At 42.3% G+C, this 27117-nt stretch overlaps 1 protein-coding gene across 13 annotated transcripts in view; it reads right to left on the reverse strand.

Annotated features, from left to right (window-relative positions):
- Window positions 1–27117, reverse strand: part of SERGEF (secretion regulating guanine nucleotide exchange factor) — a 197305-nt gene that overhangs the window by 106647 nt on the left and 63541 nt on the right. Inside the window, exons 10-11 of one of the 13 annotated variants that reach the window (XM_014530908.1) lie at window positions 9656–9747; window positions 7–22 (exon numbers count right to left, since the gene is read on the reverse strand). The exons of 11 other annotated variants lie outside the window; for them this stretch is intronic. In XM_014530908.1, coding sequence (XP_014386394.1) covers window positions 9694–9747 — 54 coding nt within the window. In that variant the 3' untranslated portion in view covers window positions 7–22; window positions 9656–9693. Of the gene's footprint in view, window positions 1–6; window positions 23–9655; window positions 9748–27117 lie in introns of those variants that run through there. One more of the 13 variants, XR_001360010.1, reaches the window with a different exon arrangement.

Genomic DNA, 27117 nt, shown 5'->3' on the forward strand with positions numbered 1-27117 from the left:
GCTGTATTTCATCTCATTGATTCTTAAAGAAAAAACAATAGGTGGGGTGTGGGGGTTTTTGCCTTAGATGCCTGGACATCAACAAAAAACAACACAGTGACTCACCAAATCTCTAGGGTCCCAGAAATCAGTCTGTCACAAACACACATTCTCACTATACCCCCTCCCACACCTCTCTATCTCTATCTCTATCTCCCTCCCTCCCTCCCTCCCTCCCTCGGGCAATAAGAATATACTGCTGTCCTGTGAATGGAGCTGCATTCTAATGGCCTGGGGGGAAGGGAGCGGGGTGCACGAGGAGGGACAAAGGGAGGGCTCAAGACCATACATGACTCTATCTCTCTCTATCTCCCTCCCTCCCTCCCTCCCTCCCTCGGGCAATAAGAATATACTGCTGTCCTGTGAATGGAGCTGCATTCTAATGGCCTGGGGGGAAGGGAGCGGGGTGCACGAGGAGGGACAAAGGGAGGGCTCAAGACCATACATGACCATTCCTGCTAACCAAAAATGGTTGCCTCCGCTGCTTCCTACCTTGGTTTCAAACTAATTAGACAGAGCTAATGAGCAGGCACCTCGGGCAATAAGAATATACTGCTGTCCTGTGAATGGAGCTGCATTCTAATGGCCTGGGGGGAAGGGAGCGGGGTGCACGAGGAGGGACAAAGGGAGGGCTCAAGACCATACATGACCATTCCTGCTAACCAAAAATGGTTGCCTCCGCTGCTTCCTACCTTGGTTTCAAACTAATTAGACAGAGCTAATGAGCAGGCAGCACTGGTGCTTGGTTCAGCTGTTCCAGATTCAAGTGTTTTCTACTTATTAAAAATAAAGACACTCAAGGGTTCAATTTGGTAAAAATGTACACAGAGAAGCACATTTCCTTTTAAAAAATATGTTTTGTGTTTTAAAAAACGGTATCTGTTTAATAAGTACCAAAAATCAAAAGTACAACAGCAAGATCGCGGCAGCATCTGTGTGCATCTTCAGAAGTATCTTCAAAGAACACGAGAGAAAAACTCAGAAGACCTGCGTTCTAGTGTCAGCTGTGCCACTTACCAGCCACATGACCTTGGGTAAACTATGTAACACCTTGAGCCTTGGCTTCCTCAGGATCAAATGGGCATATGCTCTGCCTATCTCAGAGTCTGGGGGAAAGAATGTCATTGGAAGTGCTTTGCAAACTATAAAGCACTTTGTCAACACCTACTCAGTCAACAAATATTTACTGAGGGCCGATTATGTGTCAGGCATTGTTCCCCTTCAACTGTTACCATCATTACCAACGCTGCACCTCTTCAGCTCCACCACTGGGTATCAGTTTCAAATGCAGCTGGTCTATGGTCTCAAGCCACCCACCTCTTCACCCAGTTTTGTCCCCAAAGAAGCATCAGTCACTTGCCTCCATCAGGAGACACTTAATGACATGTTAGTACAATTGATGATGGGGACAAGGGCCTCCTGCCACCTCTGCTACCTCAAAGGGCCTGAACCTGAGAAGCTTCCAGAACCTTACTCTCCATGGTTAGCCTGCATGGCTGTGTCCTTCTGCTATCAGAGTGTCTACCTAGCTCCTGTCCTCACCAGGTGACCTTTACCTGCAGGTCAGTCCTGTCCTCAGTTGGGAAAGGTTTAAAGCATCTGAGGTTAGCAGCTCAGAAGCAAGCTTGGTGTGCTACCATTCCTGCCCTGACCTTGTTCCTTGGTTTTCGTCACTAAGCATCTACCTTATTCCAGAAGCCACACCCTGCTTTATACCAGATGTCCAGCAAGTATAACCTGAGTTGCTTCCTTTATCTGAATCCCCTAGTGAACTGCTCCACCAAGACCAGAGTCCTTACTCCTACTCTAAGAGGTTGCCTCGACGCAGAATCTACCCAAGAGGCTCCTGAGACCTGAGCTCCTAGGAATTCATCTCCACACACACACACACACACACACCACAGTGTATAATAGCTCAGCATCTGGCATGTGGTAGGCACACAATACATATTTATAGAATGCAAGGACTGCCCACTTGCCTAAATGACTGCAGTGTCTGCTCCTATGCCACCCCCCACAACCCTCACTCCCAGGACCTCCTTGATGCCATGTTCTCTGACTGCTGTGCTGTCCCCACAGCCCCAGGCCCTGGACATGGTCTCTGGGTCAAACCTACCTACCCCATTCCCAGTATCTCCCCTTTGTCATTTAGTGCATTCTAAGAGCCAACATGCTAAGCAAGTTATGAAGTCTGGTGGCAGGCACAGCATCCCAAACCCTTTCACTCCTAGAACCTGAGAGTCTGAAGACTCAGTTATTACCATCTGGCTCTGTGAGTTCTGTTCAACAGCATTGCTGAACACCGAGCGTGGTGAGAGAGAGGCTCTGCTAAAGATGCCGAGGCTAACACAGAAAATGTCTCTCTACAGCCTGAAAAAGAAGGGCTCTGGGAGGGTCTAGACTACAACATATCAGATTTTAGCTTTATGATGTCGCTCTAAACCTCATCATAGGAAACCTTATTTCTACTGCTTTATTTCTATTTCTCTCCAAATCAGCAGATGAAAAGTACATATAACACCAAGGGAAAGTGATGACCTAAAATTTAGTCCTGGTCTCTTCCACTAATTGGCTGCATGACCTCAGGCAAGCCACTCTCAGTCTCCTTTGCACAGGCACAGGTTTAGACTTGGTGATCCGTTTCTAAGGACCTTTCTATGCCTGACATTCAGCAATCCCCTTGCTACTCAAAGTGTGTTTCTCAGACCAGAGCAGAAATGCAGAGGGAGAGGACCTACTGAGTCCAACATACAGAATCCAAATCTGCATTTGACCAAGATCCCAAAGTGATTTGCATGCACACTAACATTTGAGAAACACTGTTCTACAGCTCCTCAGAAAGACCCAGGCTGACCTGGAGCACCTCTTCAGCAAGAAGCTGGGAGAAGGGTGAGTCTGTCACAGGACTTGACTGAATGTGACTAGAAGCAGCTGGCCAGTAGTAAGAGCCAGGGAGAAATGCTGTAGGATCCTTTTCAACTCAGCTGCGATCCATAAAATATCTCTCAAGTGCTTAGAATCTTCTAAATTTGAAGTCTTTAGATAAAATGACTTAAAAATACTAATTATGCACGGAAGTCTAACCATGAACCAAGCATTAGTGAAGGCCGCACTCCTGCACTGGCGTGCTGCCCGCAGCCCTGAACAGTGCTCTCACATCAGCAGCGAGGTCACCTCTGAAACCACAGCACTTCTCCCAGCCCCGCCAGTCTCCTGACTGGCCCTGGCTGACCGGAACTTCAGTCTCAGTTGGCATCCCACAGACAAGACCACACTTAAAGGAATGCCACCTGGACCTACACAGCAGGGCAGATGTGGGAGATGGCCACAACCTCTGAGGTCACCGACCCACAGAGTCAGAAATGGAGGAATAGGAGAAGCACAGACAAAACAAATTTTGTTCTTGCTTCCAGATCCAGGGAGAATACCAGCTTCCGGCATGGTGAGCACCCAGCTGAGAAAGTCTCATTCAGCCAATGAGGCTGTGAGACAAGCAGAGAGACAACCTGAGCCCTGGATACTAGTCCTTGCTCTACAAGATATGTGCCCTTGGGAGGCAGCCTCCTGCCTTTTCCTCTCCCCTCCAGATGAAGAGTTACCACTTGCTTCTCTGATTTGGGAGGCTCTACACACTGTAGAATTATTCACCTTTGTTTGCAAAGTCACATCACCAACTCTGCAAGGGCTATATCTCAACTGCCTGCTTCCCTAGCAATGGCGGGGGGCAGGAGGAGGGAATAAGGAAGGACGGGAAGGGGAGCTTGGACTTGATGACTTTGCAGGGCATCAGCAAGTTGGAAAGGAAGCCCTTTCTTGAGGCACTCTCAATGTCACAGTGCCCATTTTTCATCTTAAGCACACTGTGAAAAAATAACCCTCAGAGCTCAGCTCCAAATCTCCTCAATGCGCCTGCCAAAGGCTCCTCTTCCACCCTGTGGTTTCAGGATCACACAATAACTACACACCTCGTCAGGATTTCTGACCACCAGATTTCCCCAACCAACTCTGATATAACCAGTTAACTGCCATGCGTCCAAAACAGAAACCATCCCCACACGCCATAGACGCTTATGGCATACAAAGGGATAAATTTCAAGTGCAGATCTGACTATAAAATTCTCTGTAAACCATTAGATATAGCTATACTCAGTCTCCTAAAATCAATCTTCAAGACTTCCAAACCCTACACTGAACCTAAAGAAGCAAGGTGACAGGACTTCTGATTTCCTCCTAATTATCCTTCTTAAATAATCCTACTATTACTGTGGTGGGGGATCATAGGCAACATTCGCCTGAGTACTTACTAAATGGACTATGGCCAGCCTCAGTCCTCTCATAGGGAGGGATGAGGGCTTGCCTTTGTGAGTCCTCACTGAGAGCTGACCACTGGTAGACCTCTAAGATGTGCCTTCTCCTAGGATGCCTTCTCTGATCATCAATGTTGCCCAATGTGCCCATCCCAACACTCCCTCCCTCGTTTATGTGGCATCTGTCTCACCGAAGCATTGTAAGCTTTGTGAGGACAGGACTGGAAAACTTGTCTCTGTATGTATGGTGGCCTATACATAGGAGTCATTCAACAGTTTTATGAATGAATAAATGAATGGACCAACGAATGAAAAATGAGCAAACAAGAGCCAAAGATAATTTACTGTGTTACCATTGTCGGTCAAGACCGCCCTTCAAAAACTCTTTGTGTGTTAGGCCTACTCCTTAGTCCAGAAGCTAGAACAGAGAGAGAAGATCCAGGAGATTAAATCTGGAAAAAAATGGAATTCAAACTGGCTTGGAATTTTCTCTGGACCAAGGTATACTAACAAGTAGGCTATTCTCACCTATTTTAGGTTCTGCAATGTTGTGCTCCTCTTACCAGAATTGTTAGGTCAGAAATTTATTCTTTAGAAGCTGAATGCTGTTTATAGTTTAGTTATTAAATGCAACGTGAAAGTACCCAGCACATGTTCATTGTTTAAATGAGCATCTGTCAAACCTCAATCTATAGAATTCTATTTCTCTATGTCTTAACTAAGAATTTGCAAATAACGGAGTTACAGAACCACTCTGGGCCACCCACTTTTGTAAATATAAAAGAACTTAAATAAGGCAAACTGACTTTGGTAGAATAGCCTCTATTTTTTCATCCACTTATATAACTCTGCATTGTCAAAGTGCACCAATAACTGGTGCTGTCATCTCTCATGCCCCCAAGAAAAACCTCCTTTGGGGCTCTTTCTACATTTATTTTCAATTGCCAGATCCCCAGAGGAAAAAATCAAATCACTGACGCTATTTCAAACTTCATGCTCAAGGCAGCCACTAAGAGGATAATAGGGCAGCTCAGCTTTTGCTCTCTTTGAGACAGGAAGACACCCCATGGCTGTAAAGGAAAGTCAGGACACGTGTGAGGACATTCAAAATATAGTGAGGAAACCCAAAACAACAAAAAGAGGAGCTGGAAAAAAGAGCTGTTTGGAATTATGAATCATTCCAAGGTAATTTATTATGTTATTCTATAAGAAACAAAGGGAGTTTTCAGAATTGCCATCCATTTATTGTTTCATCCATTCAAGCGTTCATTCAGCAAACATTCACTGGGTGCCCCTTATATGCCAGGCACTATGCTAGGCAGGCAGGAAGAATGGGGATCTAGTAAGTAGCAGAACATCAGTCCCCAACTGCTCACTATGTTCCTGCCACACTAGCCTTCCTTCAGGTCTTTGTACAAGTTCCTTTCATGCTTCATCACAAGTCTCAGCTTAAATGTTTCTTCTTCCAGGAGGTCTTGCCTGTTATATATTCCCACAGTATCTTCTTTTTAGGGTCTCCATAATCATTATTACTTTGTCTTCCCCAATAGATGGCAAGCTCCATGTGGGCAGAGACTACCTCTGGAGTGACTGGAGTATAACAGGACTCAAATATTCACTGAACAAATGAATGAACTGGGGTTTATGGGCAAACTACAGGTCCGGAAATGTATGTGGGAAAAGTATGGGATTTAGAGCTCAACAGACTCCAACTTGAACCTAGTTTCACTACTCCTTTCCTGTATCACCTTAAGCAAGTCCCATGATCTCTTTGAGCCTCAGTTTCCTCATCTGTAAAATAGAGATGATATTTAGAGATGTGAAGATTAAGTAATACAATGTGAATAAAATGGTACATAATAGATTCTCAAGAAATATTACCTCTTACTCCTCATCCTCCATATCTTCTACAGTGAAGAAATAAATGATGACAGTAAGGCACAGTCCCAACACTATAGGAACATATCAAGATGGGAATCAGGCACAGGTTAGCAAGACAGAAATGGGGGCAGGTAAGGGCAGGGCTAGCAGCCCAGATGACATCTGATTGACTCCCAGGCTCTGGACTTGAGCTTCTTCAATCTACCTGACTAAGGTGCAACACTGGGCCCAGTTGCAGATCAAATGGCTGCAGCTATGGGAGAAGATGGCAGAGACTAAGCCTATTCCTCATGCCAGAAAATGGCCTTGAAGCTTTCAGACAAAAGTACATATCTCTTCCCCAACTATACTGTCCAAAGGGAACCCAAAGATCTACAAGTTGGTTACAGTCGCTAAAGAAAAGAAGACCAGAGAGGGGAAAGGTGGGGCACTGTAGGCCTGACTCAGAGGGCAAGGCTCAAGGTCAAACCTTGTCACCTATTGGATGTATGCTTTGGGGGCAAATCTTTCCCTTACCTACGCCTCATTTCACCATCTGCAAATGGAAGGAATTGGACTAGGATGATGTCTAAGGGCCCGTATAACACTAAAGATGCATGTCACCCAGCTGTAATCAGTGGGCAGAGGGAGACTTCAATCACACACACCAGCTGACATTCAGCTGTACTCTCCAATTACAAAGCGATGAAATGGTCAAAAGGAAGAGCTAATATGGTATTTCCTGATCCTATTTAGTCTCCCAATTCAACACTGCACCTGTTCCTTCTGCATTTGCAATTTACTAGATAATATCATCACAGGCACTCCCTTATACAGCTACCATTTATCACTTGCTTCGGTATTTCAGGTCTTCTTTTTTTAAGACTAACGAGAGTATCATGAAGACTAATCAATAAAATGGCCAAACAAAATTTTCCCAGAATTTGACTTTCTCCTTTCTTTGTTTCTATTAATAATAAAAATACCTTTAATGAATTGCTGGCCTACACTGATAATCATATAACTACTAGAAGGGACATGGGGACAAATACGTAATACCTACTTCATAAACAAGTTGAGAGAGTACTGTAACCCATTCAAAACCCAGAGCCTTTTTCTTAAGGAAACAATACTATAAATAATACTCAATTTATTTGATTTATTGCCTTGCAACAATATCCACCTCACCCCCAAACACATACCCAACTAAGTACCTTTAATGTATCCTTGCCATTCTGCAAATGGCTGGGGAAGCAGAGTGATAAGACACAATTTCTGTCCTTAAAGTTTGAGGCCACAAGTCAAGTGGTCCCAGCTGTGGAAGAAAAAGTGGCAGACTGGAACCAGTCCATATGCCAGAAAATGGTCTCTGCAAGCTCGCAGGCCACAAAATGAATTGCAAAACACTGCGCAATATCCACACCATAAGAGCCACATAATCCTGGGGCGGCAGTTTTCACAGTGTGGTCCCACGCCATCAGCATCAACACCCCCTGGGAACTTGTTAGAAATCAAATTCTCAGGCTCTGCCCCACACCTACTGAAGCAGAAACTCCTGGAGTGGGGCCCAGCCATCTGTGTTTAACAAGCCCTTTGGGTGATTCTGATACGTCCTTAGGTTTGAGAATCACTGCCTTAGAGCATCCCAACTGCTGCATATTTGCAGTAAAAATGGTGGAAAACTAAGTTGCCCATTAAACCTAAAGGGGGGAGGGGGAGACACAAGAAAATGGGGTAAGAAATAGGTTTAACCCTAGCTGGTTTGGCTCAGTGGATAGAGCGCTGGCCTGTGGACTGAAGGATCCCAGGTTCGATTCCAGTCAAGGGCACATGCCCAGGTTGGGGGCTTGATTCCCCAGTGGGAGGCGTGCAGGAGGCAGCCAATCAATGATTCTCTCTCATCATTGAGGTTTCTTTCTCTCCCTCTCCCTCTCCCTTCCTCTCTGAAATCAATAAAAATATATATTTTTAAAAATAGGTTTAAATTATCTTAAATTTTGGTATTTTGAGGAAAGCAGGTTTATTAGAGGAGGAAGGAAGAGAGAGAAATCCTGGTTCTGATGCAAAAGGAAATGTCTGCATAGAGAGGAGCCTTGAAGCTTAAGGCCCCAGGCCTTTCCCTGTGTGGTACTTCATTTCCAAATATAGGCCTTTTCTGTCTCCTCAGCTAAGAGCTCATCACTTCAGAGGGTGTTCCCACACATTCAGTAGCAGGGCTCTCAGACTCAGCAACCACAATTAAGGTCATTTAAAAAATTCTTTTTTTTACTCATAAATAGAAAGAGGATGGAAAGTTAAAAAGGAAGGAACAATAAATGTTGTGAGGTCACTACATTTAAAAATAAAGGGAGAATTAAAAGTGAGAAGGAGAAAGAAATATGTGAGTACATATGAGAATGAGATCGTCTAAAGTAGCATTTGCAAAGCTGCATAACAAAAGAAAGAAGAGGCGGGTAGGAAAACCAGTCACCGCTGACCTCAGGGCCAGCAGCACTGAATAATGACCCCCTGCCTGGAAGCCCGCCAATCAATCAGTGGAGACCACAAGCCTGAAAGGACATACCTAGAAAGCTGCTGAATATTCTACTGAGATCTTCCCCTGGGGCCCACTCCTAAAATCTCCACTCTTAAAACCCTTCAGAGGGAGGACCCAGTGCACTCTCCCCGGGAGCATGCCCATGCCTTTCTCTCTCCCTTCCCTTTCCTCGCCCCAGGCATTTTACCATTAGCTTCCTCGCTCCCAAGCTCCAAGGGCCCTTCCTTTACCTCTATAACTTGTTTCCTAAGCCCATTTTTTCTAAGAATTACTTCTACCTCTATGATTTACCAAATAAATGTTCTCTTTAAAAAAAGTAGATCAACCGAAGGACTTGTATGCATGCATATAAGCATAACCAAAGGACACAAGACACTGGGGGGTAGAGGGGGCCGGGGGAATGTCAAGGGGGGGGTGGTAAAAAGGAGACATATGTAATACTCTTTGTAATACTTTAAGCAATAAAACAAAATAAAAATAAAGTAAAATAAAATAAAATAAATAAAGAAGAGGAGGGTAGGATAACCCAAAAAGGAGAAAAGGAGAAATATGGAGCCAGTCCTTGGCCTCTGCCACCAGGGGGCGAAATCAACCCAGCACAGCTTAGTTACTGTCCAAAAGCTTTTGTATTGATTTGTCCTTCCTTGTTTTGTTATTGTTTTGGGGTGGGGATGGAGATGCAGAGCAATTTCAAGTAGGGTGGCTGGGGCCAAGAAGAGCATACTGAGCAATGGATTGGTTTTATGCATGTTAATTCAGTCAACAACCTTAATTAAGGAATATCGTTATAGTTTACAATGTGGGAACAACCATGTAATAAAAAGTGCCCTTCATGATACAGGCTCTACTAAATTATACATTAATATTTTACAGCAACTAAGTTTTTAAGATAATACATTTGATGTCAAAATACTTATTTTCCTGGAATAAAACTCAGTATCAAGTTAGGTCTCATGTTATGGTCCAAATGCAATTTTCCTCCAGCACACCACAAAATGTTAAATACTGAGGAAGACAGTAATAATGAAAAGTCAGCTATCCTGTAACAGTACATTTCCTGAAGAGATGATCTGGGGTTCTATAGGTCATAGGAAAAGACACACATGGTTAATCATAAATCCATCTAAAGATAGTTCATTTCTATCATTTCTCATTTTTAATGGAACCTTAAACAATTCTCTGGGCTTGAAAGGTTGTAAATTTAATAATGTTCCAACTCACTACTAGTTCCCATTGATTTTCTCTCATTTTAATCTGTATTGATTGACTAATGTCATCTTGTGACATTCAAATGGCAAATTGAAGAAGAAAATTATATGCGATGAGTTGGCCCCCTATTGGGAAAGCACTAAACTGGGAATTAAGAGACCTGGGTTCCAGTCCTTGCTCAGCCACTACTAGCTGTCACCCAGGGAAAGTCATTTCATCACTCTAGGCTTCAGGTTCCTCATATATAAAATGACACAATAATCTTTACCATAACTCACCAAATTGTTACAATAAGCAGATGAGAAAATAAAAAGTTATTATGAAATAGTACTTAAGTTTCCCTAAATTCAACTTAAACAAGTAAACAACCCCTCAACTGAAGAACAAACTACTTTTAAAAGCTTTTAAAATTAGGTAAAGAAAAATACTATGCTGCTTTAAGGATCACAAATATCAAGGTGGAAAGGGAGGAAAACTAGAAAATAGTTCTGTGCTGTTGGGTCCTCAAATTTTGTTTTAATCAAAGTAAGTGTCTTTGGAAAATTCAAGTCTGAATACTCCCAAATGAAATGGCCTAAGAGTATAAAAATTATCAACTTCACTAGTAATCAAACAATTGCAAATAAAAAAGCCACCCCAATGAAATACTATCAGTTGATAAAAATTAAAACATCTAAAAATATCACATTTTGTAAACATCTTGTAATACCTAAAGACCCAGCAATTCTGCTCCTAGACACAGACCCTGAAGAAATGCTTGTTCTTGTGCACCAAGCCTTGTACTGGTATAAGACTTTCATAGTGGCAATACCTGTATTCATGAAGACCGGGCTTAACCCATATATCTATGAACTGGAGAACTGACAAATTTTGGTGAAATTATACAATGGAATACTAAAGCACAGAGATGCTATGTCCCTGTGATGGGTATGTCCATCATTACTGTATCCTTGTAATATGGGGCTGTGTCCCATGTGACCCTGTATTCCTGGGTGTGTCTTCAAACCCCAACTCCCAGCCCCTAGAGCAGGGGTGGGCAAACTTTTTGACTCGAGGGCCACAATGGGTTCTTAAACTGGACCAGAGGGCCGGAACAAAAGCATGGATGGAGTGTTTGTGTGAACTAATATAAATTCAAAGTAAACATCATTACATAAAAGGGTACGGTCTTTTTTTTTTTAGTTTTATTCATTTCAAACGGGCCGTAGTTTGCCCACGGCTGCCCTAGAGCCTATATCTGATCCCATATTCCCTTGATCCACCATGACAGTAGCTTCCCTTTACTGGTTTGCCTATTCTTTCTTGACATGCAGACTTACTTATGATTTATCTTTTAGGTAATGATGGCAGGAATTTAACCTACTTTTGCCCACCCCTGTATTCTCCAATATTATCTTATAAACTTATATGATTTGAACTTTCATCTTAATTTTTGTCATATTTTAGGAATGAATCCAATAATATATTTTTAATGTGAAAAAAATAACAGCCCTGACCGGTTTGGCTCAGTGGATAGAGCGTCGGCCTGCGAACTCAAGGGTCCCAGGTTCGATTCCGGTCAAGGGCGTGTACCTTGGTTGCGGGCACATACCCCGTGGGGAGTGTGCAGGAGCAGCTGATCGATGTTTCTCTCTCATCGATGTTTCTGACTCTCTATCCCTCTCCCTTCCTCTCTGTGAAAAATCAATAAAATATATTAAAAATAACAGCCATCAACAAGTGACTCTGCTTTTCCTATGATTACAGTCACAAGAAAGTTTCCACGAAAGTTGTACCTATATGCTGATACATTCAAAATGCTGATGGAATTAATAAGATTCAAGTGATTCTCAGAATAAATTGAATAATGAAAAATACTAGAATTTTTTTACAGTGTTGAGATCCTTGAGTGAAAGGTATTGTCTGGGTATATATATCACTGCAATTATCCAGGAAGAAATATCAATCAAATTAGTCTATAGACAATTTACTCTGAATGTTTCTTTAGTTGCTATATTAATAAAAGGTAACATAATACATGGGAAATATGAATTCAATAAGACAATCTCTCTATTAGTGGATACTCAAATTCAAACAAGCCAAACCATCCCTCAAACAATTCAGATCACAGAGCTAGACAAATATTAGCTTAGCTTTAGCTTGCCTCCCAGCTGGTAGCCCAGATAGAGTTTAATCCAGTTACTCATACGGGAGAAAAGAAACTGCCTATGTCATTTAACTTTAATTACTGTCCTATTGAACCCACATATCTAACAGCTCTCCTCCAGGTAAGACCCATGGCTGAGACATTCGTTCCACTATTAACTAACAATGGTTCACTTCAATATGATGGGACTAGTGGTAGGGCCATGACTGGGCAATCTTTTTTTTTTTTTTAATCCGCACTCAAGGATATTTTTTATTGATTAGAGAGAGAGAGAGAGAGAGAGAGAAAGAGAGAGAGAGAAAGAGAAAGAAAGAAAGAAAGAAAGAAAGAAAGAAAAGAAAGAAAGAAAGAAAGAAAGAAAGAAAGAAAGAAAGAAAGAAAGAAAGAAAGAAAGAAAGAAAGAAAAATAGATCAGTGTGGGAGACAAATAATCTGTTGCCTCCCGTATATGCCCTGACCAGGACGCAACCTTTTTGGGTATGGAACGATGAGCTACAACTAACTGAGCCACCCAGCCAGAGATGGGGCAAACTTAATGTAAGAACTTCATAAAGACCCTTAATCCTCTGGCAATTCCAAAACAAACAGATCATTGGGCCTCATGCTACATGTCATTTGTAGCCATGGAAGAAAAAGGACATAGAGACCAAGATCACTGAGTAACCTCAACCAAAGAGTTTCTAATAAAATCACATAACCAAATAATTTTTTCTGATTTTATTTGTGTAGAACATTCGAGATCCAATGCTTTTATTTTACAGAGGCTAACAGGAGACCCAAAGAGAAGAAAGGCCTGCCCAAATTCACACAGGCAATGATGAACTAGAATTAGATCCCAGGTCTCAATCCCCAACTCGAGGATCCTATTCCTAATTCAGGAACTATTCATTCACTATTTCAATAAATATTTATCAAGTGCTACTATGTGTCAGGCACTGTTTAACCACTGAGAAGTTAAAAGGAACCAAAAACAAAAATGTGTCCTCTTGGCACCTACAGTTTAGTAGAGGAAGACAACAAATGAGTCAAGTACATAGTATATTAGGAGGTAATAAAGCAAAGAAGGGAGTGGGGGCAGCAGGGTGTGGGGGTAGAGGTGTAACTGTTGAATTTCCTCAAAGATCATCACCATTAGGTCTCTATGTACCTAATAAAAATACGTGCATTTGCGCTGTAACTCTCATTAATTCAGGCTCACTAATTCAGAAGAGGAAATAATCTAAAGGTAAGTCTGTCTATGTTTTTTAATGGGACACAATGTAAATAAGTATAATTCAAAAAGCAAGGTTTTAGAAGCACACAGGAGGAAGATACTAATTATTGCACTTGACTTCCAAAAGAAACCAAAAATGTGACCCAAAAAAAAGTGACAAGTGAGGAGATCTGGCAGCCAGGCTTATTCTGCTGTGAGACATTGGATAAGATGATTAAGTTCTCTGAGCCTCAGTTTCCTTATCTGTAAAAGAAGGGGGCCAGAAAAAAAGCTCTCTCAAGTTCCATGCTATCATTCAAGTATTAATGCCTTCTAATGTGCCAAAAGCATTATATAATATCTTAGTAGTCATATCAGCATTATTATTTGAATCCAAAGTAACTCTAATAACACATTACATTTCTAGACTTCTTCATAGCTTTCAATGTGTTTCCCATGCATTATTCTCATCTGATAGGTAATAAAACAGCTTTTTTTTGTTTGTTTTTTATTTTTCATTTTCTAGTAAGGATGGCTGGCCTGGCCCCTCAGTCAATCCAGGGTAACATAAAGCCCCTGCTCTCCAGGGCCTACACTCCGGTCCAGGTGTGGCTCTGGCCAAGGACACCTGCAAGCCCCTCAGAGAGACTCACAGAGTTAGGGGGTGTCATTTCATAGGATTGAGGATAGCAAGAGAATGTGAGGCACCTGTAAATTCGTGTACCATTTGAGAGTTAAGGGAATTTTCAAATGAGACACTTCAGACACTCAGGCACCTGACATTATACCAGTGATCAGTGCCATTATACCAGGGGTCAAGGACCAAAATACAAACTGTAATAATTCTCGGCATATTAGATAGATGTCAAGAGCTATTTTAAAAATCTACATCCTTTGATCTAGAATCGTACTTATAAAAAGCCTTCCTGAGAAAATAATCATAGATTTGACCAAAGGTTTAGGTACAAAGGTGTTGATCACAGTATAATTTCTTAAGTTTATTTTTTATTATTGACATTATTACACATATCCCCTATTTCCCTCCCACTTCCCCCTTCCACCCCATTCCCACCCCACCCCACTCCAGGGGCCACAGCATAATTATTAGTAGCAAAATCTTGGAACAACCTAAATTTCCAAAAATTATTATGTAAATTGTGGCATATGCAAATGATGAAATATTATTTTTAATGTTAAATACTTATTTTAAAGACTATTCAATAATATGGAGGAAATGTTCCCAATATAATTACAGGTGAATAATCTGATATAAAGCAAACATACTATATATAGTATCTCAGGTTTCTTTTAAAAAAAATACACATAGAAAAAACCACTTGTAACATTAGAATGTTACAAGTGGTATTCTCCAACCCCAGTGGGTTTGGATCAGTGGATAAAGCGTTGGTCTGCAGACCAAAGGGTCTTGGGTTCGATTCCATCAAGGGCACGTACCTTGGCAGCAGGCTCCTCCCTGGCCCAGGGTAGTGCAGGAGGCAACCAATCGATATGTTTCTCTCACACTGATGTTTCTCTCTGTCTTTTCCTCTCTCTTCCAAGCTCCCTAAAATCAATGAAGAAATATCCTCGGGTAAGGATTAACAACAACAAAAAAAACAACAACAAGTAGTTTCTCCAAGTTGTGAAATTATGGATGATTTTGGTGTTCTATAATTCCACAATGATCATGCACTATTGTTATAACAAATTAAAAATTATTTTTTAAAAATGCCTGCCCTACCTATCTTCCAGAGTAGTGATAAAAATTAATACAAAGGATGAGCTTTCTAACAATAAGAACCATCCTAACAAGAATCCCCAGGGAGAGGGTTCAAGCAGCATTGTGTGACCACATGGCCCCTCACTAGGTCAGACCTTAAACACCTGGGATTCTATAGGCCTCTGTGAAACCCCTCCACACACAGGATGTGTCCTGCATTGTTGGCAAGGCAGAGCTGGGTACGTGGGCCCCACCCTTCCTGCCCAGCGAGTGCCCTGATCATCAGTGGTATGTATGCTCTAGGAAGGGTAGTGCAAGCAGTCCATGGTCAAGAAAGGGAGAACCTCTGGGGACCAGCCCTAGCAGACAATGCCACTGTGCCCCTACTGGCTTCCAACACCCCAAGTGGTAAAGGCCCTTCTGCCCAGCAAACATGTTGCTAGGACCTCTGCTACCAGGAGCAGCACTCACGGTGCTTCCCTGAGGACCTACCCTGGTCCGAAGGCTCCGTTTTGTTTGTCCCATCATTAGTTTGGCCCACCAAGCATTTTATTTATTTATTTTTTATTTTCTAAACATATTTTTATTGATTTCAGAGAGAGGGAGAGAGAGATAGAAACATCAATGATGAGAGAGAATCATTGATCGGCTGCCTCCTGCACGCCCCACACTGGGGACCAAGCCCACAGCCCGGGCATATGCCCTGACTAGGAATCGAACCATGACCTCCCAGTTCATAGGTCAACACTCAACCACTGAGCCACATTGGCCTGGCCCCGCCAAGCATTTTAAAAGAAAATATACCTGAGTAGGGGTTTGGCTTGGTCACAACATAGTATATGCAGCTTAAGTTACATCCATGCCCCTACAGGCACCAGAGCTTAGATGGGAAAACTGAGACTCAAAGGACAGTGATTTGTTGAAGGAATGCCGGAAGTTATTGGCAAACTGGGTCTAGAGCCTGGGTGTCCTGACTTCCAGTTCAATGTATTACATTACAGAATCGCTGGCTGTCCAGAGACCTGCTATTAGGAGGGGCCCCCGTCTCTTCCACCTCCTGTGGTCTCTTTATTCAGGGTCACAGGAGAAGAACCCCAGCTTCCTCAGGATGGGTGGCAGAAATCCAAGTTTAAAAAAGTGAACAAACAGATGCATGAACAAGCTGTAATCACCCATACTGCTCACCAGAGGAGACAGGCAGGGATGCTCTTAAGTATCAGAGGCCAAACTGATAGAACAAAAGAGTGTTAGGGAAACACAATCCATTTCTGCCTTAGTGTCTTGGTCCTCCTTAGCTTGGCTAAGACAATGAACTATGTGGGATAGAACATAACAAACGTGATAAACTCTGAATGCGCAAATGTTATATTCTGGATACCCTCTTTAAGACAGTGACTCTAGGTCCATCCATGCTGTCCCAAAAGGTGAGAGTTCCTTCTTTTTTATGGCCAAGTATTACTCCATTGTACCACAGCTTTTTTATCCACTCATGTATTGATGGGCATGTGGGCTGTTTCCAGATCTTGGCTATTGTAAATAACACTACTATGAACTTGGGGTGCATATATTCTTTCTAATTGGTGTTTCGGGATTCTTACCATATATTCCCAGAAGTGGGATCACTGGGTCAAAAGGCAGTTCCATTTTTAATTTTTTCAAGAAGCTCCATATTGTTTTCCACTGTGACTGCACCAATCTGCATTCCCACAAACAGTGCATGAGGGTTCCCTTTTCTCTACACCCTCACCAGCACTTGTTTGTTAATTTATTTGGGTGGTAGCCATTCTGGCAGGTATGAGGTGATATCTCATTGTGGTTTTAATTTTCATCTCTCTAATGATTAGTGACTTTAACCATTTTTCCGTATGTCTAATGGCCATCTATACGTCCTCTTTGGAGAAATGTCTAATTGAACCATTTGTCTTCATGTGTTGAGTTGTATGGGTTCCTTATATGTTTTGGAAATTTAACCCCTTATCAGATGTATCATTGGGAAATATGTTCTCCCATATAGTGGGTTCCCTTTTCATTTTGTTAATGATTTCTTTTTTTCTTTTCTTTTTTTTTGGTTAATTCTCATCTGAGGATATTTTTTCCATTGATTTTTAGAGAGAGTATAAGGGAGGGAAAAGGGGGAGAGAGAGAGAAAGAGAGGGGGAGAGAGAGAGAGACATCGATGTGAGACACATGGATCGGTTGCCTCCTGCATATGCCTTGACCCAGGCCGGGATCAGGTCTGCAACCCAGGACCGGGAATCGAACCCAGATCCTATGGTCCGAGGGCCAATGCTCTAACCACCGAGCAAAACCAGCCAGGGCTGTTGATGGTTTCTTTTGCTGTGCAGAAGCTTTTTAGTTTGATATAATCCCATTTGTTTACTTTCCCCTTTGTTTCCCTTGCCCTAGAGATATATACTGATGAACAAAATAGAACCAGAGGCATGGATACATTGAACATACTGACAGCTGTCAGAGGGGAAGGGGGTAGAATGGATGAAGAAAGTGAAGAGAGTAGCCAAAGAACATATATACATAGTCCATGGACACAGACAACAGTGTGGTGATGGCCAGAGGGAAGAGGGACAGGGGCTGAGAGGAGGTGGGCAAAGCAGGGGAATAGGGGGGGACATCTGTAATAGTGTCAACAATAAAAATAAAGTTTAAAAAAAGATAGTGACTCTATTACCTGGAGAAGGGGCAGAAATCTGGTGATGTACTATATTTTTTCCTACCACTCCATACTTCCATATTCTCAGAAAACAAATGATAAAAGAATAGATGGTGGGGCAGGACAAGGAGAAAGAGAATGAGAGATTAGGGCAGAGGAAAGAAGTTAAGAGTAGGAAAGGCATGCTTTCACAGTAAACAAGTTAGATGACAAGTCAGGAAAGAAGAGTTTTTTCCTTTCTAACTTAAAAAGAAAGCTGGTCTTAACTATTCTGATTTCTACCTGCCCACCTGTCTTCACTTCCCTCCCTAGCCCATTGGCTTTCAAGGTAATGAAATATCACGGTAGATCAGGCAAAAGCACTTGAGTGTGGACATGAAACTCCACCTGTCCTCAGCCCACCTCTTGCACTGGAACACGCTGAGCTGCCCTGAGTCTTCTCAGCTGGGAGGGCTGCTAACAACAGTGAGTTAATTTGGGCATTTCACTGCAGAGAGGCTAAGGTGCCATCTCACTGCATGAATGCAGTGTGCTGCTGGCTTCCTCTGGATCTTCGGATGTGCCCAGGCATCACAGGCAGTGTGACTCCCCAGAGACAGGGCAGCCTGGGGCAGGGGTGGGAGAGTCAATGAGCCAGCAGCGAGCAAAGATACAAGGGGTATTCTGAAAGTGCAAGCTCACAGAAAAGGCCAATGTGTGGGTCCAATTCAGAGACCAGTGGAACCCTGTCCATCTGGCAACAGATGGTGGTTCTAATCAAGATTTGGTCATTCCCTTGAGAACCCTCTTTGGTGAGGGTGTTGTCACAGTCCCTTTCTCAATTTGCACTTAATGTTCAGACATCACCAGGACATGCAACCAAGAAAAATGCCACAAAGATTCTCAGCAATATTTGAAAAGGAGAAGGAATAGTTACGTGCTTGTTTTATTATTTTTTAATATATTTTTATTTATTTCAGAGAGGAAGGGAGAGGGGGAGAGAGATAGAAATGTCAATGAGAGAATCATTGATTGGCTGCCTCCTGCACACCCCACTCTGGAGATAGAGCCCCCAACCTGACCAGGAATCGAACCATGACCTTCTGATTCTTAGGTTCATGCTCAACCACTGAACCACACCAGCTGGTGCTTGTGTTACTTTTAATTAAAGGTGTTTTCTGCAGAAGAAAGAGCCCCCGAAAAAACCTCTAAATTAACACAGTGTGCTCTCCAGCCTGGCTGCTCCTTCCAGTCTAGCAAAGAAGAGGAAAGCTACAGGGGCCTAGCAAACCACCGGAATCCATTCTAACAGGCTCCACATGGAAGCTGGAAGGGCACTTTTCAGACCAAAAGGAATCCCAAGCCACCTGCACCCTCAGCACTGCTCTCCTCATGGACAATGTACTAATATCCCAAAATGCTAAAAAGGCCACCTGGGATAGTGGAAAGGACCCTGCACTGCAGTCAAGACATCTGGGTGGCAGGCCCAGCTCTGCCACTGACCCGCTGTGCAGTCTTAGGCCTGTTGCTTAGCCTCTTTGAGTGCCAGTGTCCCCATCTGTAAAACAGAGATGATAATGTGTACCTAATTTAATACTACTGGTTTCAGCCCAGCTGGCGTGGCTCAGTGGTTGAGCATCAACCTACGAATCAGGAGGTCATGGTTCAATTCCCGGTCGGGGTGCATGCATGGGTTGTGGGCTCGATCCCCCGTGTGGAGCATGCAGGAAGCAGCCGATCAATGATTCTCTCTCATCATTAATGTTTCTGTGTCTTTCTGCCTCTCTCTTCCTCTCTGAAATGAATAAAGAATAATACTACTGGTTTCAGTTTTACCTGTTAGAATTTCATATATATGGAATCATGCAGTGTGTATTCTTGTGTAAGGCATCTTTCACTCAGAATAATGATTCTGAGATTTCATCCATGTTGTTGGATATATCCCTTCACTCCTATGGAATCCCATGAATATACCCCCAGTTTTTTATTCATTGTCCACAGATGAATACTTGGGATGTTCCCTATTTGGGGCTACTATGAATAAAGATTCTATTTGCTATCTTTATGAATTTGACCATTCTAGGTACTTTGTATAAGTGGAATCATACAATATTTGTCTTTTTTGTGATTGGCTTATTGCATTCAGCATAATGTCCTCAATGTTCATCCATGTTACAGAATGTCAGAATTGCCTTCATTCTTAAGGCTGAATAATATCCCATGGCACATATATACCACATTTTGCTTATCCATTCATCTGGTGGATACTGGGCTGCTTTCACCTTTTTGGCTACTGTGAATAATGCTGCTATAAACACCCTTCAAGATCCTGCTTTCAATTCTTTGAACACATATGCAAAAGTAGAATTGGTGGATCTTATAATTCTATTTTTAATATTTTGAGGAACCATCACACTGTTTTCCATAGTGGCTGCACCACTTTAAATTTCCACCAACAGTGCACAAGGGTTCCAATTCCTCCATATCCTGGCCAACAGTTTTTTGGTTGATATGTATATATAAATGCCATCCTAATGGGTGTACAGTGTAATCTCATGTGGTTTTGATTTGCATTTCCCTAATTAGTGATGTTGAGCATATTTTTATGTGCTTATTGATCATTTCTCTTTGGAGAAATGTCTATTCAAGTCCTTTGCCCATTTTAAAAATTAAGGTATTTGTATTTTTGTTATTGACATACTGTAGTTTTATAAAAAATCTTAAAGTGAATCCTTCAACTTTCTTCTTCTTCTTCTTCAAGATTGCTTTAAATATTCGAGGTCCTTCATGTTTCCATATAAATGTTAGATTCAGTTTGTCAATTTCTACCCATAAGCCTCCTGGGATTTTGATTGAGATTACTTCAAAGCTACAAATCAATTTAGTGAGAACTGACAAGAACATTGAGTCTCCCAATCCATGAATTTGAGATATCTCTCCATTTATTTAGGTCTTTAACTTCTCGCAGCACTATCTTGTAGTTTTTATGACAGGTCTTTCACATTTTTTGTTAAGTTTATACCTAAATAGATTTGGCTTTTTGATATAATTGAAAAAGAAATTGCTTTTTAAAGATCTTCCAATTCTTTGCTACTTCTATAGAAAAATATAATCAATTTCTGAATGTTGACTTTGTACTCTGCTAAATTCACTTCTGGGTTGTAATAGTTATTTTATAGATTCTTTAAGATTTTCTTTGTTGACAATCATGCTATCTGTGAATCAAAACAGGTTTACTTATTCCTTTCTGATTTTTAAGCCGTTTATTGCTTTTTCTTACTTTATGACACTGGCTAGAATCTCCATCCAATTAATGATGAGAGGGGACACATTTGCTTTATTCTGATCTTAGGAAGAACACAACTTTTCACCTTAATTATGACATTTGCTTTTTATAAATGCCCTCTATCAGAATGCAGAAGTTCCCTTCTATATCTAATTTGCCAAGAGTTTTGTTTTTTTCTTCACAAATGGATGTTAAATTTTTTCCAGCTTTGAGGTGTTTTTTTTCACAAATGGATGTTAAATTTTTTCCAGCTTTGAGGTATAACTGACAGATAAAAATTGTATATATTTAAGATATACAATATAATTAGAGGTATATATATATACATTGTGAAGTGACTGCCAAAATCAATCTAATTAACACATCTATCACATCACATAGTTACTGTGTGTGTGTGTGTGTGTGTGTGTGTGTGTGTGTGTAGTAACAACACTTAAAATCTACTCTATTAGCAAATTTCAAGTATACAAAATTATTAGCTATATTAACCATACTGTACATTAATCTCCAGGCTTATTCATCTCCCATAACTGCACCTTTGACCAACATCTCCCATTTACTCCACACCCCAGCCACTGGCAACTGCCATTCTACTCTCTGCTTTCATGAGTTCAGTTTTTTAGACTCCACATATAAGTGAGCTCATACAGCATTTGTCTTTTTGTGTCTGGCTTATATCACTTAGCATACTGCCCTCTAGGTTATATCCATGTTACAAATGGCAAGACTTCCTTCTTTTTTAAGGCTAAATAATGTTCTTTTCTGTGTGTGAGAGTGTGCAACTGTAGACTCTATAGTGACACACCTACCTTTATTCCCGATACTGGTATTGTGTGATTTCTTTTCTTCTTCTTGATCAATCCAGCTAGGATTTATCAATTTTATTGATACTTTCAGAGAATTTCTTTTGGCTTTATTATTTTTCTCTACTTTTGTCTATTTTCTATTTTATTAATTTCTGTCCTTACTTTTATTATTTCCTTCTTTAACTTTTCTTTCTCCAGCCTCTAAAGGTGGAGCCTTAGGTCACTGAAGCTAGTCTTTCCTTCTTTTTTAATATATGTACTTAAAGATATAAATTTCCCTCAAAGCACTGCTTTAGCTGCATGCCCCAAATGTTGATGTGTTTTATTTTCATTATTGTTGTTCAGGATTAAGTTTTTAAAATCCTTTAATTTGAAATGAATTCAAAGTTAGAAGAAAGTTTCAAGAACTATACAAAGAGCTCCTGTTCACCCTTCATTCACATTCCCCAAATATTAACATTTATCCATATTTCCCCTGAATTCCATTCCCTCTCTTCCTCCATTTTCTTCTGAACTATTTCTAATCAAGTTGCCAAATGGATGCCACTCTAAAATGTTAGTCATCAAAACCAACAACACTCTCTACATAACAACAACTTGACCATCAAAACTAAAAAATTAACACTGTAACTACCAACAAAACTTCAGACTCCTTTAGGTTTCATCAGTTGTTCTAGTAATGTTCTTTACTACAAAGGATCTAGCTCACAACCGTACATTTCATTGAGTTGTCATGTCTCTTTGGAATCCTTCAATTTGGAATAGTTCCTCGGTCTTTCCTTGACCATCGGGATCTTGACACTTAGGAAGATACGCCTGCCTTCAATCACTCTCCAGTTCCTTCTAGTAATTGTTTTTTTACATTTTGTCTGAGTTTACAGTCATTTTCTGTGGGATGGTTGGTCTAAGAACTACTCCACCATTACCAGAAATCAAGATGGGATTCAATTCTCTTCTGACGACAGATCCTACCTGAAAACCCTGCCTCTCTCTGTTTGACTAGCATGACAGTGCTCAGCTTACATCTCCAAATAGAAACAGCTCCATTAGGCGGTCTCATAGCATTTCATACAATTTCTCCAAATACCTACATTATTATTATAATTAAGATAATGCCTATATAAAGTTTAAAAAATCAAATAGTACAGAAAGGTATCAAATGAAAAGAAAAAATCCCCCACCTAACATTAAAAGAATTATCTGTAATGAGCAAAGTCTCTTTATTCTATGATTGGCACACCAAAGATAAGAAAACTAAAGGAAACTGGCCAGGAATAAAAAAAAAAACCTAAGTTTCCAGTCCTGGTTCTCTCTAAAAAATTATTTATGCAAAAAGTATTTACTCAGCTCCTAGTAGTATATTTAACTCTTCTGTGCCTCAGTTTCCTTATCTGAGGAATAATGCAATAATGTATATTTGAGTGTGTTGAAAATTGCAAGCAAAATATAAATGTAATAACATGTCAAGTATTAGACCTCTGGAAAAATAAACATGGAAATCAGAAGCCTTGGTTGGGATACAGAAGACAAAGATGAGATAGGAATGAAAAAATCCATACTCTATTTGGTTTTATATTTTTATACCATCTATACCCTCATTGTCCAATATAGTAGCTACTAGCTACATGTGGCTATTTATATTTCAATTAATTAAAATAAAATAAAATTTAAAATTCAGTTCCTCTCTCATACTAGCCACATTTCAAGTGCTCTGTAGTCACATGTGGTTATCAGCTACTATACTGGACTGATACAGACCATTTCGATCATTATAGAAAGTTCTACTATACAATAATGATCCATACTTTTTTACACATATAGTCTTAACTGCCTGTGTTAATGTGTTGCTACGGAATTTAGACATAGCAGCTAGCCAGCCACTATAAAACAAAAACAAAACAATCTCAAAGCTAAAAAGAAATCAGCCTCCAAATAGGTAGGTGGAATGGTGTTGGCTTTAGCGATTTGGAAGAACCCTCGGAACCGCTTCTCATGACATGGATTAGAAAGCTGAGGCCCCAGGAAGCAGAGCCTCTGGCCCCGGGTCGCACAGAGAATTAACATTAGGGCTTGACATGGAAATCTGATATTTCATAGCACAGGCTGTGTGGCAGGCTCTGGGTTTTAATCACAACTCTGTCAATTACTAGTCATGTGACCACCCCTGAGCCTCACTCACCTCATCTGAAAATAGGAATAATAACCTGACTCTGCTGGGTTGCCATGAGGATTAAAGAAATGATGTCTAGAAAGTCCTCAGCAGAGAACCGGGCACCAGACCAGGACAGCTACCTGCTGTCATTATTAGCTAGTACATTGCTCTTTCCATTACACGACAAACTCTGATCAGGGAGGCTGCAGCCACCAGATGCATCATCATCACGCAGGGAAGGAAGGAACAGGGAAATGATGCAGCTTGGCAAAGTGTGCCAGGGGAGCAGAATGATAAATGCATTGTACAGCAGTAACGACGGAAGTGCTCCCACAAGTCCCCATGCAGCAGCAGCAATTTCACCTTGAGAGGTGCAAAGGGAAAGGTACCATTTGCATGACTCTGTGCCCTTACCCTTAAGCAGGCATCTGAGGAATGGAGCACTGCAGGCTGAGAAAGATGCTTGTGTTTCCATGACCCTCATGCTGAGACACTGGAGGAGTCAGCATTCTATTTTTGTTCCTCTCCCTCCAAACTCGTATGTCACAGTTCTGTCCACAGCTATCCCACCACAGACCTCTTCAAGCCTGCTCCACAGTGGGTAGAGCTCAAGCCCCTAAGGCTTCCACAAGTGCCTGCCATGTGACCTAGCCCTTCTCCCCCAGCTCAACAGAGTTTGAGATTTTTACTGATTTTAGAGAGGGAAGAAGGAGGAGAGACAGAGAGAGAGACACACACACAGAGAAACAGCGATGTGAGAGAGATACATCAATCAGTTGCCTCCCATATGTGCCCCGGCCAGGGACCAAACCCACAACCTACTTATGTGCCCTGATTGGGAATCAAATCCACGCCCTTCTGGTGCATGGGACAATGTTCCAACCAACTGAGCCACACCAACCAGAGCCGGGGTATGAAATTTTTTAAAATCCTAAAACACAGTGCCCATTCTGCAACATCATATGCTCTCTTCTGGAAGACCACCACCCATGAGATGTTCAGATGTTCAAACGTTTCAGATGAGTGAAATCAAATCATAACAGGTGACTCCGACTCTCAGTGAGGAGAGGTTTCTATTCAATTCCATAAGAAATCCCAACCGCTTGCTTTCTGAAAGGCACTGTGCCAGGTATTAAAGATACTTCCACAACCAAGACATGCTACCTATCCTCAGGTAGCTCATACCTGAAATGGCAACTGGAATTGTCCAAAAAATATTCCACTCTCATCTGAGACTTGTAAAGTGGTATAAGCTGGATTTGCAAGTAAGGAGGCTGTGGTTGAGACATTCAGAAACTCATCCTTGCTGCCACTATGTTAGTCTATATCCTCCAGTCTACAACACTGCCACTGTGTGTTAGCTCTGCTATTTCCTAGTTGTGTCCTTAGATGAGTTACTACCTCAAGTTTTGGTTTCCTCCTCTACAAAATGGTGATAAAATAGTACACTGTTTCACAGAACATGGTAAGAACTGAAAGTGATGTTCATACAGTGCTTAGCACAATATGTGGTACAGAGTCAATGCTCAACGGATAGGAGCTATCATTATTTCTTTAAAATATCCTATTGTTCCAAATCAAGTCATTCTTAACTGCCAACCTCTGTGCTCAAACCAAAGCCTGACAACACTGTCCCCAGGTTTACTGCCTCAGAAGGAACCAGCCTCCTCCCACATGGATCCTTCAGAAGCCTAAACAGGCTTGATCTTCTCGACCACTAAATTCAATCTCCCCAGTCTTCAAATTTCATCTCCTCTAAGATCTCCCAAAGACTCAAGAGAGTTGGCCAACAACGCTCTTCTCGACACTGCTTCTAGATCTCTCTGCTCACAGTCCTCAGCTCTTACCTGCAGGAGATTTATACTATCATTCACATCCCATTAAGAAAGCTGGAGGACTCTGTGTCCTCCCTGTTGTCACATTCCAAGTCCACAGCTTGAATGCACCCTCGGTACTTGGTAAGTACTAATGGATAAAGAGGAACACAGAAATCATAAAAATGATTCATATCAAACTCCAGCTCCATGATAACTGACAACGATTTCCAAAGAGTTACCAGACCTAAAAACCCATAGGTTAGATATGACAAAGAAACCTACTAACATAACTTACATCTGTTTATTGTTTCATAGTTTATTAAATGCTTTCACATCCATAACATCATTTTGACAAACACTTGGAGAGGAAGGCCTAATAAGTATCTACACTAATAATAGACAAACATGGTAATTGACCGTACCTTCGCTATGCCCGCCATTGGCTGATCAGAGCGATATGCAAATTAACCACCAACAAAGATGGCGGCTAATTTGCATACTGCAGGCAGGACAGGACAGCGCAAGCCGCCATCCAGGCCCCCGTGTGCGACCTGGGGGCGGGGGCTCAGGCAAAGCGATCGCTGATCGCCTCACGCGATGCCAATCGTCTCGCCTGAGCCCCCACCCGCCCGCCAGGGACACGGGGCCCTCAGAGAGAGAGAGAGAGAGAGAGAGAGAGGCGGAATTTGGCACCCCGCATCCCTCCCTGATCGACCACTGCGATTCCAAGACAGCAAGGGCTGCCTTCAGGCTGCAGCTCCAGGTCCCTCACCCCCACCCCAGGCCCAAGAGCACAGTGCTGGGCAGGGGCACCCAGGGGTTCGGGAATGCAGCGCGAGGGGCCGGCACGACGTGGGGGGGGGGCCTGTATTTACACCGCCAAGTTCCCCACTTCTGGCCTGGCGCGCGCATCCCTCCTCCTTCCCCTCAGAGGCCCAGCTCCTGCCTACATGCTTGCTGGGCAGGCCCAACTGCACCAGGGAGTGAGCCATGGCGATCGGGATGGCCATCCCAATCGCCATGGCTCACTCCCTGGGATGGGACAACTGGACCACGGCGATTCATGAGGGCGATGAGGCCCGTGGGGCATGCACAGCCCTCGGGCGGCGGGATTGGCCGGCCAAGCCGAGTCTGGCTTCAGTGGGGCCAGTGGGAGCCCGAGGCCACCCCAACCCCCACAGGTCCTGGGCGGACGGTGGCTCATTGGAGAGCGGTGTCTCCATGCATGGTGCCCAGGGGCAGCTGTGAGCTGCTGCAACCCCGCCCCACACTTCAGGGAGGGGGAGAAGGCTCGCAGCCACCAGCACCCTAGGCTGCACCGCCTGTGCCTCAGTCTGCCAGGTTGGCAGGGTCCAGAGCAGGTGAGCTGCTCCCTTCCCCCAGTGGTAGAACAGGGAGGA

The sequence above is a fragment of the Myotis brandtii genome, unplaced genomic scaffold, assembly GCF_000412655.1.
Source record: "Myotis brandtii unplaced genomic scaffold, ASM41265v1 scaffold782, whole genome shotgun sequence".
Classification (NCBI taxonomy): Eukaryota; Metazoa; Chordata; class Mammalia; order Chiroptera; family Vespertilionidae; genus Myotis; species Myotis brandtii.